Source organism: Babylonia areolata, chromosome 19 (genome assembly GCF_041734735.1).
Source record: "Babylonia areolata isolate BAREFJ2019XMU chromosome 19, ASM4173473v1, whole genome shotgun sequence".
NCBI classification, from domain to species: domain Eukaryota; kingdom Metazoa; phylum Mollusca; class Gastropoda; order Neogastropoda; family Buccinidae; genus Babylonia; species Babylonia areolata.
Window position 1 is genome coordinate 27,940,419 of NC_134894.1, and position 13,494 is coordinate 27,953,912.

General features: G+C 42.2%; 1 protein-coding gene across 1 annotated transcript in view; it reads right to left on the reverse strand.

Moving 5' to 3' along the window:
* Positions 1 to 13,494, reverse strand: part of LOC143293583 (vacuolar protein sorting-associated protein 41 homolog) — a 44,808-nt gene that overhangs the window by 9,146 nt on the left and 22,168 nt on the right. The window contains exons 13-21 of the mRNA XM_076604640.1: positions 12,690 to 12,805; positions 11,864 to 11,920; positions 11,382 to 11,525; positions 10,433 to 10,525; positions 9,672 to 9,799; positions 4,820 to 4,867; positions 3,482 to 3,620; positions 3,176 to 3,226; positions 571 to 763 (exon numbers count right to left, since the gene is read on the reverse strand). Coding sequence (XP_076460755.1) covers positions 571 to 763; positions 3,176 to 3,226; positions 3,482 to 3,620; positions 4,820 to 4,867; positions 9,672 to 9,799; positions 10,433 to 10,525; positions 11,382 to 11,525; positions 11,864 to 11,920; positions 12,690 to 12,805 — 969 coding nt within the window. The remainder of the gene's footprint in view (positions 1 to 570; positions 764 to 3,175; positions 3,227 to 3,481; positions 3,621 to 4,819; positions 4,868 to 9,671; positions 9,800 to 10,432; positions 10,526 to 11,381; positions 11,526 to 11,863; positions 11,921 to 12,689; positions 12,806 to 13,494) is intronic.

Here is a 13,494-nt window from a genome sequence, read left to right on the forward strand (position 1 = left end):
AAACACGCAGCCTCACACTACTTCAATCATTTTCTCCCTTAACTCCGTGAAGAGCCAGTGCAGTGCCACATAGAGCAACTGTTCAACATAAACCTTCAGGTGTATCGGATTGTGTGTCAAAGCCTGGGTCTCTACAGTTAGGTTTCCTGTCCATTCTGCAATGCTGTCAGTCCATCATGTTTTCTGTCTTCCCCTCTGACTCCCTCCCTCAAACCTGAACAGTTCCCAGGAGGGAGGTTTCAGCAAGGCCACTGGATCTGCTTCTATTCCACTGTATAAAACACGCTTTGGAGAAACAACAGCTGTGAACCCCCAACACACAAACATTTCTCTTTTTCATTGAGCCAACACCACCACAAGAAGCAACTGTGGAAGCAACACACTCACACACACACACACACACACACACACAAAGACCTACCAAGCAAGAAGACCTGCTCCTTGACGTATCCCCTTCTCTCACTGACCCCCAACACACAAACACTTCTCTTTTTCATCAAGCAAACACCACCACATGAAGCCACTGTAGAAGCAACACACACACACACACACACACACACAAAGACCTACCCAGCAAGAAGACCTGCTCCTTGACGTAGCCCCTCTCCTCACAGATCTCCAGTGCCTTCTGCAGGGGGTAGGACTCGCTGCGCCGCAGGAAGGCCAGCAGTTTGGAGCGGTCATACTGCCCATACAGCCCCACCATCAGCTCTCCGTATTCACCCGCTGCGTGCACATCCTTGGTGAACACCTGGTCCAGGTACTGGCCAAACAACAAGGTTTGTACAGGTTATATCCAGGTAACAACAGGGTTTGTACAAGTTATATCCAGGTAACAACAGGGTTTGTACAGGTTATATCCAGGTAACAACAGGGTTTGTACAGATTTAGTCTAGGTAACAACAGGGTTTGTACAGGTTTTATCCAGGTACTGGCCAACAATAAGGTTTGTACAGGTTTTATCCAGGTATTGGCCAACAACAGGGTTTGTACAGGTTTTATCCAGGTACAGACCAACAACAGGATTTGTACAGGTTTTATCCAGGTACTGGTCAACAACAGGGTTTGTACAGGTTTTATCCAGGTACTGGTCAACAACAGGGTTTGTACAGGTTATATCCAGGTACTGCCCGGACAACAGGGTTTGTACAGGTTATATCCAGGTACTGCCCGGACAACAGGGTTTGTACAGGTTATATCCAGGTACTGATCAACATCATGGTTTATTGCAGGTTATAATGGTGAAAAGTCTCATAGCCTTATACTGCTATCGGAGCAATGAAATCAATGATATCCACTGTGTCTAGGGCTCAGCATCAGAAGGTGGGGTTGTTGTTGTCATTAGTACAGAGGCAAAAATTAAAAACATGACAAACCTGGGTCATTTTATAAAATTCATAAAGACAAAACAAAATGCATGTCATTTAAAAAACAACAAATTCTTAAAATCATTTAAAAGTGATGGCCCCTGATGAAAGTCTCCACTGTTGTCACTGTTCCCTCTTCCACAGTGTCTGTCAGGACTGCAGTTTGAGAATGCTTCTGTCCTGCATTGCATGAGCGATCATAGCAGCTCTTAAGTTTGCTTCATGTTAAAAATTTTCTTACGTTTGTGCAAATCACATAGGCTTTGTACAAATCCAAACATGAAGATAAGATCCCACCATGGACTTTAAGTTACAGACAGGTGTAAAAATCTCCCAGTTTTCCCTTGCTAGTCACCAGATGGAAAGAGCTTGTGAGAAAGACCAAAGGAAACACAGCCCAGAACAGCTGAAGAAGAACTCAAGAAGAATGGCTGTACCTTGGGGAAGGTACCTAGCTAAGACAGCTCTCATCACAGGCAGCTGGTGGCAGCTTTATGTGCCACAGGGCACAAAGAGGACTGAGATAAGAAGTAAACAACTATGCAAGGCAACAATGCATTACATCTGTTTCAGCCATGCTTCTGGAATGAAAACTCAATGCGACCAGGCTAACAAATCTCAACAAGGGGTACAACAAATCATTTTAAATACTGCATTCACATATACAATCAGTTGCATTCTAGTAGTGTGAGAAGAAATCAGTGTTTAACCCCTAGGCTGCCTGCATGACGAGATAACTCGTCATGGCAAGCATGTATGCTTCGCTGCCTGCATGACGAGATAACTCGTCATCGAAATATTCTGACTTTTCCCTGGTTTGCATTCACTTCCTTGGCAAAAATAGTGGTAGCTTTAGCCTGGGGAATCTCTCTAGATTCTATTCATAGCTAGAAACCCCATCTACGTCATGAAGCAGTCCTTTATTTGAATGTTTTGGTTGGGTCACTGTCCAAGTGTTTGCCTGACTTCTCTCCTCGCTCGCTCAACAAAATGTCGGACTGACGCCGTGCTCAAGACATGCGATCGTGACGAACTAAATCAACCATGATTTCTTTCTTTAGCTGATGCTCAGAAAGAATTGAAGCGTAAATTCGAAGGAGAAGATAGTGATGAACATTTATAGGATGATCTCATAGAAAATAAAGGGAGTAATCAAGAGAGTGGCCAAGATGCGACTGTCAGTGAGTGATGCCAGCTGTACAGATGTTAGCAGACGACGGATGACCGAATTAGCAGCAGAGCGATATTTTGGCACGCAGCCAACGCGGTCTGATGTGAACTGAATCAAGTGACCGTGTGAGAGGGGTGAGGAGGAGGGGGGTGGAGACTGAGGGGGCGTGGCCTCACATCCATCTTATCACTTGGAGAAGTCACAATGTATTGTGTATCTATCTCTTAAAAAAATATATATTTTGTGGTTGTTCTAGTATGATTTTGTGTTTGCAGATATCGATTTGTCCAGAAAAAATGATGTTTCTGTTCAAATTACCTGAGTAATGTTTGTAATGAACAAGTTGAAAATGTGACAAAAAACAAAACACTGATTTCAAAACAACAGCATGTCACTAAAAATATATAAAATGGGAAAACAGCATGTATTTTGTATTCTTTATTCATTTACCTTTCAGAAAATATATACTTTTATGGGTCTTTCTCCAATAACAAAGAGCACAGAATTTTTTGAAAATTTATACCCGTTTTTTGTGAAAAAAACCCTGGCAAATAGATTTCACTTAAATCTTATTTTCCTGGCAGCGAAAGGGTTAAGATACCTGTACCAAATCATGAAGGTCAAAACATGCGCTTACCACATACAGCATCTTGGTGTGATTGGAAAGCTGATCAACCACTTTGGACACCTGAAGCACACACATGGATACATCAATGTCATTTTTACATACTAAAGCAAATCATGAATCTCTTCACTTAAAGTAGTAGCACAAGACAGATGCCCTGTTATCAAGAAGACTTAAATAGACTTCCATGACTGTATGAACCCTAGTATTACTGCAATCTATTGTCACTGAAACATGGACAAAATCATCATTACTATTCCTGCCTATTTGTATTTAAAAAAATTCCAAACCCTGTCAACTACAGGGAAGAGCACTCACAGGAACTTTGTCCACGTTCTCCAGCAGGAGTTTTGTGGCTTGCTCGCTGTCCAGGGCCATCAGAGGCTTGATCTGGTCACTGAGGGCTTTGTACAGAGAGTGCTTCTGGATCAGGGCAAACACATCCTTGTTCCTCAGTCTGCACACAACACACAAACGATATTTTCTGTCAGCGTTCAGGAGCTGAAACTGAACTCCCACATTCACTTGAATACATACCGGGTGCGGTGGTCAAATGGTTGGACTGCTGGATTCTCACCCGAGCTTCCTGGGTTCGATCCCCAGTCTCAGTGCACCTGGTGGGTTAAAGGTGGAGATTTTTCCCATCTCCCAGGTCAATATAGGTGGAGACCTGCTAGTGCCTGAACCCCCTTTGTGTGTACATACACATGCAGAAGATCAAATGTGCACATTAAAGATCCTGTTATCCAAGTCTGTGTTCATTGGGTTATAGAAACAAAAATATACCCAACATGCACATCCCCGAAAACACAGCTGCCTGTCTGGCAGAAATCATCACCATGAATGCTAATGCTGAGCGGTAATGCACCTGACTAGGATTAAGAAATGAGTGTCCCAGGTTCGAGTCCTATATACAGACTGGGAGTTTTACTCACACCACCCACTCGATGTTCAGTGGCGATGTGGGTGCTGCCACTGCTGGACTTTTGAATATGACAATAAACTGAGGGTCCATGTACACCATGCATTTAGTGCTCATAAAAAAACCCGCTGCAACCAAAAGGACTGTCCCTGGCTCTGATAGTAAAACAAATACACTTGCAACCCCAAAAAAAAAAGAAGAAAAAGATGGTGAAGAGTTGTCTGAATTTTACACAATCAGTTGTGACAAAAAGTAATATAATACAATACACTATCAAGAGAAAGACAGGGCTAGAAGAGGACAGAGGGTGATGATGAACACTGAGCACAATGGACACAAGGAGGAAAATGTGGACAGACTGTGAAGAAGAAGGAAAGAAGGAAGGATGACCTTATGACTGGAGAAACAGTTACAGGCTACTGAGGATGGAGATGGGGAAACAGAGGAAAACTGAGGATGGAAGAAGTTCATAAAGACATATGTTTTATGTTTGTTTGTTTGTTTGTTTGTTTGTTTTTTAGTTTTTTAGGTTTTTTTTTTACTTATGTATCTAATTGCAAACACACTTGCACACTCACACCTACATAAGCATGCAAACACACACACGCACACGCACAATGGGAGAGGATGAAAATGATAGAAATCATTTCACTTTGGTAACTTCAAACACACACACACACACACACACACACACACACACACACACACACACACACACTGCTAACTGAACTCACCTTAGATATATGGCCAGTGCTTTATCGAAGGCCTTCTGATAAGCATACCTGTAGAAACAAAATAAAAGACACATAACTGACAGTTTCAGTTTCAGTAGCTCAAGGAGGCGTCACTGCGTTCGGACAAAACCATATACGCTACACCACATCTGCCAAGCAGATGCCTGACCAGCAGCGTAACCCAACGCGCTTAGTCAGGCCTTGGAAAAAAAAAACAAAAAAAAAAACAAAAAAAAAAAACAAAACAAAAAAACACACACACACAACCACACACACAAAACAAAAACAAAAACAAAAAAACAAAACAAAAAAAAACAAACAAAAAAAAACAAAAAAACGGGGGAATAAATAATAGATAAGCTTGCATAAATAAATAAATAAATAATAATTATAATATAGAAAAAGGTAGTAGTAATAATATTAGTAATACTAATAAAATGATAATAATAAAACATAAATAAATAAATAAATAAGACAACAATGGTGATAAATAAGCAAATAAATGTAAAAAATGAAGACACACATTCACACATACACCCACACATGCATAACAGAAATGCACCAGACATGCAGTTTCACATATATGAAAGCACAGTCAAATACATATAAACGTACATGAGCTCCAACACACACACACACACACGCATTACCGTGCACCTCCTCTACCCCCCTCCTCCACACACTTATTTCTAGTCTAAGTATCGCAGCTTCCACGGCACACACACACACACACAAACACAAACACACACTCACAGAGATGAACACTTACTTGTACAAGCACATATGAAAGCACAGTCAAATACATATAAACGTACATGAGCTCCAACACACACACACACACACACACACATTACCTTGCACCTCCTCTACCCCCTCCTCCACACACTCATTTCTAGTCTACGTATCGCAGCTTCCACGGCACACACACACACACACAAACACACACTCACAGAGATGAACACTTACTTGTACAAGCACACACACATACGCCCATATCTCCCACCCCCAACTCCACACACGTACATACAAAGATATATATATATATATATATATATATATATATATATATATATATATATATATATATACACGTTCCAATATCCTGTTGCTCCCACAGTGTAGGCATGCATACACTCACATACCTCATCCTCTACCCCACCTCCCCCCGCACTCCCACCTCCCCTCACACACACACACACACACACACACACACACACACACGTACACATATCTCTCCTGACACTTGTGTACAGTTTCACTCTCGCGCATTCACAAACGCACTCAAAAGCACACATACACACAAACACACACAGCCGCCACTGACTGGCCGCAAGAGGGATGGGAAAAGATCTCTGATGCCAAGAACGTGGCGTCTAGTGTGTTGCTCGGTCTATTGTGTTTGGAAAGGCCCACAGAGACTCTGTTCCGTTTTGAAGAAATTTGCGCAATGTTGGTTTGGAAATGATGCCGATATTTGTTTGATTTGCAAAGCATCGTGCTCTACCTTTCATGTTAGATTTGCGGCCGCTCCCTCTCTCTGCTTCTATTTCTTTGAGGCGATCGATGGTGTGATGGCCTTGTACCTGTTCTTTTTGGTATTCTTTGACTTTTCTGAGGATTTCCGATTTTCCTAGATGTAGGCCGCTCGTTGGTGTTGCGTTACCAGCAAGTCTGTCAGCTCGCTCATTTCCCTTAACACCTGCATGTCCCGGGCAGTATGACCATGTGAGTTTTTTAATCTGAAAGTTGCGCATTGCGTTATGCCACTCTGGGCTTCCCATTCCGTTTTCAATTTTCTGTATGAGGTTCATTGAGTCGGTTAGAATCATGGCATGTTGGTTTCCGGGCGTATGGAAGGACGATAGCCACTGGAGGGCATGTGTCACAGCTTCAACTTCCATCGTTAGGCTGGAGGTTGTGACTTTGTAGGCAGCATTCTCTTCCCAAATTGTTTTTCCATTTTGTTTCGCAGTGAATCCCCAGCCAGACTGGTCTTTGGTGACTGAGCCATCTGTGTATATGATGATGTCCTCTTCTTTACTGTTTTCTTCTATAAGCAGCTTCACTTCCGCATCAGTTTTGCCCTCTGGCCATTCCCGACAATGTCTTCCTAGAGTGGGTGAAATGACTGTGTTGAATAGATGGTTGAGGTTTTCGGGGTTTTTCTCCCATTCTTTTGTTTCTTTCAGGTCTTGAAGTCGGCATACTAGCTGGATTGTGTCTTCTGCTTGCCCCATCCATGATCTTCCTCGTCCTAGACGGCTGCCTTTTGGTTCTTTGACTGCGTCATGCAGTGGGTTTTGAGGGTTTTCTAATGCTTTGAAGTAGGTCTTGACCTGTTCTAACTTGTTTCTGGCCTGCACTGAAGGAAGGTCAAGCAGGTATCGCATGGTTTCTGTGGGCGTGTCTTTTGTTGTTCCAAGGATCAGCCTCATAGCTTCATTTTGGACTCTTTCTAATTTTAGGAGGTTGCTTTGAGACGGTGTTGTTAGCCCAAGTCCGTAGTCGATCACACTGAGGACGAGTGATTGGTATAGCAGGAAGAGGTGGCGTTGTTCAATTCCTTTGGTTGCCATTGCTTTTAAGACTGAAAGGCCCTTTTTGCATTTGAGAACAGTGTTTTCCGTATGTTTTCTGAAGGTCAGCATCCTGTCGAAGTGTATTCCTAGGTAGCGTAGGCATTCAGTTTTCTCAATTTGAATCCCATCGAATGACACAGAAGGTGGTGATTTGCTCGCGGTTTTGTTGTTGAGGGTGCACAGCAACGTTTGGGCTTTCGCTGGATTGATGGAAGATCCTGTGTCTTTGCACCATTGAGCAATATTGTTTAGTTGTTTCTGGACGGCTTCAGTTCTTTCCTGAGCATTTTTCGAAGTTTTGAAGACCAGGCCGTCATCCGCAAGGGTAAGCACCCGAGCAATTCCATTGTTGTTTAAGTCTGCAAGGCCCTTCGTGTAGACATTGTAGAGGACAGGAGAGAGTGGAGACCCTTGTGGCAGTCCCATGGATGGTTTAGAAGGTGCAGACATCCAATCTCCGAGGCGTAAGACGACGGTTCTTTCCTGAAGCGCTGCTGCTATCCATCTTGTCAGTGTCAAACTTACTCCATACCTTAGTAGCAGCTCCATGAGGTGCGCAAACTGGACTTTATTGTAGGCATCTTCAAGGTCAATTGCTACTGCTAGTGTTTCTTCTTTTCTTTGAAATCCTTCATACACCTCATATGCAAAGGCAGCTGCATTTTCCCATGTGGACTTGCCTGTTCTGTAACCACCTTGATTTGAAGGGAGAATGTGCCTGTGTTCAAGATCCCTTGCAAGTTTCCTGGCTATCATGCGTTCCATGAGCTTTCCAACAATGTTTTGCATGGTTAGGATCCGGTAGCCGCTTACCTGACGATGGTCCTTTCCTGGTTTTGGTATGGGTTTTAAGAAGCTGTGTGTCCAGTCCTCCGGCACCTGTCCATTGTGGAAACTGTTTTGATATAGATTGAAAAGTTTGCTTCTGTCTTCTTCCGATAGCTCCTTGATGTCTGAGTAACGAACTTTGTCTGGGCCAGGAGCCGATTCTTTCTTGCATTTAGCTATTGCCTCGTTTAGATCATCCATTGTCAAGTCATCATCAGGTCCAGTCTGCATAAGGGTTTGGTTTAACTCCTCAACATATTTCTTTTTCTCATCTAAGTTTCTTTGATCACTCTGTTGTATGAAACGTTTGAGCAAGGCAGATCCTTTTTCTTCATTTGTCTTAAGCTTGGTTCCGTCAGTGTCTAACATGTCTGGGGTTGTTGTTGTGCACGTTTTCCCTTCCATGCGACGATAAAATTGCCAGAACTCTGTCAATGTTGTGTCATAACTGAGTGCCTCGCAAAACTGTTTCCACTTGTCATTTTTGGCCTCTTGAGCAGTGACTTCAAACTGTTTAGTTTTTTCTTTCATTTTTGTTTCAATATCTTTGTCCGGAGATGGTTTTGTTCTTTCTTTTTGCCAAAGTTTGACAGCCGCATGTTTTTCTATCCAGGCTCTCTCTGTGTCGGTATTCCACCATGGGGGCTGAATAGTTTGCATCCTGTTCAGTGCCGTTCTTTTGTTTCTTCTGCGTCTTAATTTTTCGATGACGGTTGTCTCTTTGGTTTCATACTGAAATGGATCACGCAGTTTCATACAGGGTTTATCGGACAGTTTCTGTAGACTGAAAGCTACCGGGAGGTGGTCGCTGCCTTGGTATGGAAGCGTCTCTGCATTCATTTCTGCTCTGAATTTTGGAGATGTTAGAGCGATGTCGATCACACTGTCACTGTCCCCTTGTCTTGTTCCAAGGCGAGTTGGGGATGTGGTTGTTAAAGGGCTAAGAAGAATTTCCCCTATCATTCCTTCAAGTGCGAGTCCTTGTGGGTTGGTGTTCCGCTGGTCCCATAACTTCGATCTTGCATTGAGGTCTCCACAGATAATGACCGAGTCTCCAAGTTCGTTCTCTATTTCCTCTAAAAAGGCCCAATCCTCTGACAGTGATGGGACAGTTAAAAGCAGTTCTTTTCCTCTACATTCTATGCAGATATACACATGCACATATGCAAAGAGGCACACACACACACAACTATACACTAACATATCACACATTCATTTAAACTCACACACATACACAAATTCACAGTGACACACTAACTAACACATATATGCACATTTTCCACACACTAACATACACAGAAAAAAACGCCCGCACAACAAATTCCCCAGTAGAAATATTTTCTCTTCTATTATTACAGATTAGAAAAACAAACAACAGAAAGACCCAAATTGCTTGTCCTGCTCGCTATAAATCAAACGTTTACAAATCTATACAACGCACTCACAGCTGTCCCAGACTCTGAATCAAGAGCTCCTGGTCAGGGTCCTTGTCCAGACGACTGACCACTGAGTTGACCATCACCTCCTTGTTGTACAGTTCATGGGGCCACGTCTTGATGAGCTGGTAGAAGAGCTGTGGAAGGACAACAACAAATGGGGAGTGGTGATGCCTATCGCTTCGTTTCAATGCAGTGGGGAAAAAAATATTGGTGTTAAAAGAATGTGTGAATGTTCTCTTCTGGGAGGGGAGGTGGGGGTGGGGGTGGGGGTGGGGGGGTGAGGGGAGGAGGGGGGGGGAGAGTGTGTGTATTTGTGTGTGTGTGTTGGGGTGTAGGATGTGTGTGTGTGTGTGTGTGCGTGTGTGTACGTGCACTTGCGCATGAGTTTAAATGAATGTGTGTGTGTGCGTGTGTGTGTACACGTGTGTGTATGACTTTAAATGAATGTGTGTTTGTGTGTTTGTGTGTGCGCGCATGTGTGCACTGGTTGTGTACAAATTTTTGTGAACATGTGAGATTGTGTGCCAGTCCACACATAATGTGCAGGCATGTTTTTGTATGTACATGTGTGTTAGTATGCATTTTGTTGTATGTGTTCACCTGTAGTGTATAGTGTTTGTTTGCAGATGAATACATATGTGCACAGGTGTGAGGGTCTGTGTGTATCAGTATGTGCATGTTTGTATGAATACATATATGCGTACATGCTTGCGTGCGTGCGTGTGTCCAAGTGTGTGAAAAGAGGGATGATGCGTAAGAGTACAAACCGCATAATCTGACTGCAGGAAGTGGTATAACACCATCTCGTAGATGGAAGGACTGAGCACTGGATCAGCAGTTGGAATGCACATTGCAATAGCCTGCAAACACACACGCTTTTCAGGAAATGTGCATTGCAATCATTAGCAACATTCAGGGATCAAATTGTATTCATTGTCAAACCAACACAGTCTCAATCTTTCTCAACAAACTTCAAGTTGTACCCCTATGAAAACCTTAATGTTTGTGCACAAAGTGGCAGCCAAAGGATGGGCACACATGCGTGAACACACACAAATATGTGCATGTACTAGGGGGATGTATCATATAAATGTGTTTTTAAAATAAAGCATCATGTCTTCTCGTATGGATGGCTGTGCAGATGATTGCCATTTGATCTTTAATCAGAAAAGAAAACCCAAATAAAACCCTCAAACAAAACATATGGCTAAAACATTATGTATGCACATTGTAAAACAGGTTCTACATGTCTTAAACTTCTGTTCACACACACCATTATGAACAACATGCATTCCTGCTTTCATGCTGAGAGTGCCAAGAATAGTCATGCATGCAAACAGCAAATGCATAGACACCAATAAACAGGACTTGAAATGAGGATTTTCATCATTTGATCATAACTAATCAGTGTGATAGTAGCAGCACTAACACTCGATCATAGTGCAATTGGTATTTGGCTCTGTGGAAGGTTTCAACATATTGTGAAACATGATTTATTCCGTTATGTTACATTTTAGTGCAGCATTTATATATTTATATTCTGCTTGAAATGGTCTAGCATTCTGAATCTCAGTGGAGCATACTAAGCTCAAAACATGGCAAGTCTGTACACGCTTTCAATGCCCACAAAAGTCACACACACACACACACACACACACACACACACACACACACACTGACATGCTAAGGTACACAGTGAGAGGAGCCAGCACTGACCTGAAGCTGCCCTTTGTTGACAAACTTGTAGATCTGTTCCTCCCACAGGTCCTTCCTCTTGCCCACGAACTTGGGGCACATCTTCACTGCCTCTGCATACTGCTCGTCCTCCAACAGGTAGTCCAGGTAAGCCCTGCCAATAGCCTGCAACCCCTCCAGAGTTACCATCATCATAACCTCTCAAGCAGGAAGTCAAGAATGGCTTGAACCAATCCATTTGCGCACTTGGCGATGTATGATTTATCCATAAACTACTGCTATAAAGACTACCACTATCAAGACTCAATACTCCACTGTCATAGTAATTCAAAGCATGATGAACGTTAACTGTGATAGACAATGTGCCTAGACACTGTGCGCCATTTACACTGAACCTTGAACTGCATGATACAGACAGACACAGTGGTTAATACTCACAGTACCTATGTATTCGTTTGATTCAACCTGAATGTTTTAACTGTAAACACCCAGCAGTTACTTACTTCATATGTGTGTGTTTTCAGTTCTTTTTCATGGTCAGAAGCACATGCCATGGCCTCCTGGAAAACAAGGCATTGAAAGCATGAACACTACAAAAAAACTGACATGTCGTGCCAACTGATGGCCACTCAGTTAACTTAGAAAAAAAAGAAAGAAAAAACATGGTTAAGAAAGAAGGATCACACTCACGGGTAAGAAAGACTTTTAGAACAATTGCCATTCACTTGAGACAACTGGTTACTTGTCAGCTTCGTCATTTCATGGATTTTTCTTCATCTGTCTACAGTTCAACTAGTTTTATCTTTTTGTGACCTGTTATTGCCAACATAATATTTTGTTTCCATCACAACAAAAGCAATCCAAATTCCAGATCCAATGGATATAAATTTACTACATGAAAGCAAGCCAGATACTCATGACACTGTTCATTTTAAGCACAAAATAAGAAATTCCATCAATCTAAATCACAATTACCACACTGGATACTACGACTGTTCACTAAAATAGAAATTATCATCAATATAATTATCAGTGAGTGCCTAAAGGCAGCTCTTAGTCAGCTCTACCCGGGTAGGCAGCCTGTTGTGCAAAGGACACTGTGTTTGTAAAGCACTAAGAGTTTGGTCAGTGACAATTCAAATAGAGGTGCTATACAAGTATCAATAATAATGATAATGATGATGATAATAATAATAATAATGTCTGATATGTAAAAAAACAAAGGTACTAAGTTGTATCATAGTTACCACAGCACACACACACACACACACACACCCACACACATACACAATGACCAGTTCACACATGAGGATGATAACACTGTCTGACCTCGTAGCGTTCATGCTCCATGAGCCAGGAGATGTGATCGTCCATGTCTCGTAGTTTGGCCACCACTATGTCCTTGGGACTGACGATGAAAAACAGGTTCTCCTCTGGCATGCATTCTGTAACACAAAATAGGTCAGTACAAGGTTCCCACAGTTGTGACAAAAAAAACAACAACAAAAACAAAAACCAAAAAAAAACACCAAACCAACAACCTTTTTTCAGACAATTTCCAGACCAGACTGAACTTTTTCCATACCAAACACAAGGCTAAACTGTATAAAAAAAACAAAACAATTTGCTACACCCTTGACAACTGAAATCAGCAGATATCCTGGTTCCAACGTTTAATTTTCTTCACTTTTTGTTTGTTTTGTCTGTTTGTTTCTTTTTGAAGTACACAAAGCTCTTTGTTGAATGGTAATGGTCAATGGTTTTATCAAAATTCAAAGACTTTTCCACACCCTGAAGGAAAAACATTTTCCAAGACCCAGCCCTGGAAAGGCTCCCTCATTTTTCCAAGACTTTTTCAGCCCTGGAAATGGTTTTCTCATTTTTTTCCAAGACTTTTCCAAACCTGGAAATGGATCTCTCATTTTCCCCAAGACTTTTCCAGCCCTGGGAATGGATCTCTCATTTTCCCCATGACTTTTCCAGACCTCCATAACTCTACAAATCCTGTCAGTATCATTCCCCTGAAGACTTACAGATCTTCACCTGTATCTGCAACACTCAGGTCAGTGGAATGTTTCTTAATCACTTGCAACAACTGACTTTGTTCCATTCATTTGCCATGTCAATACAATGT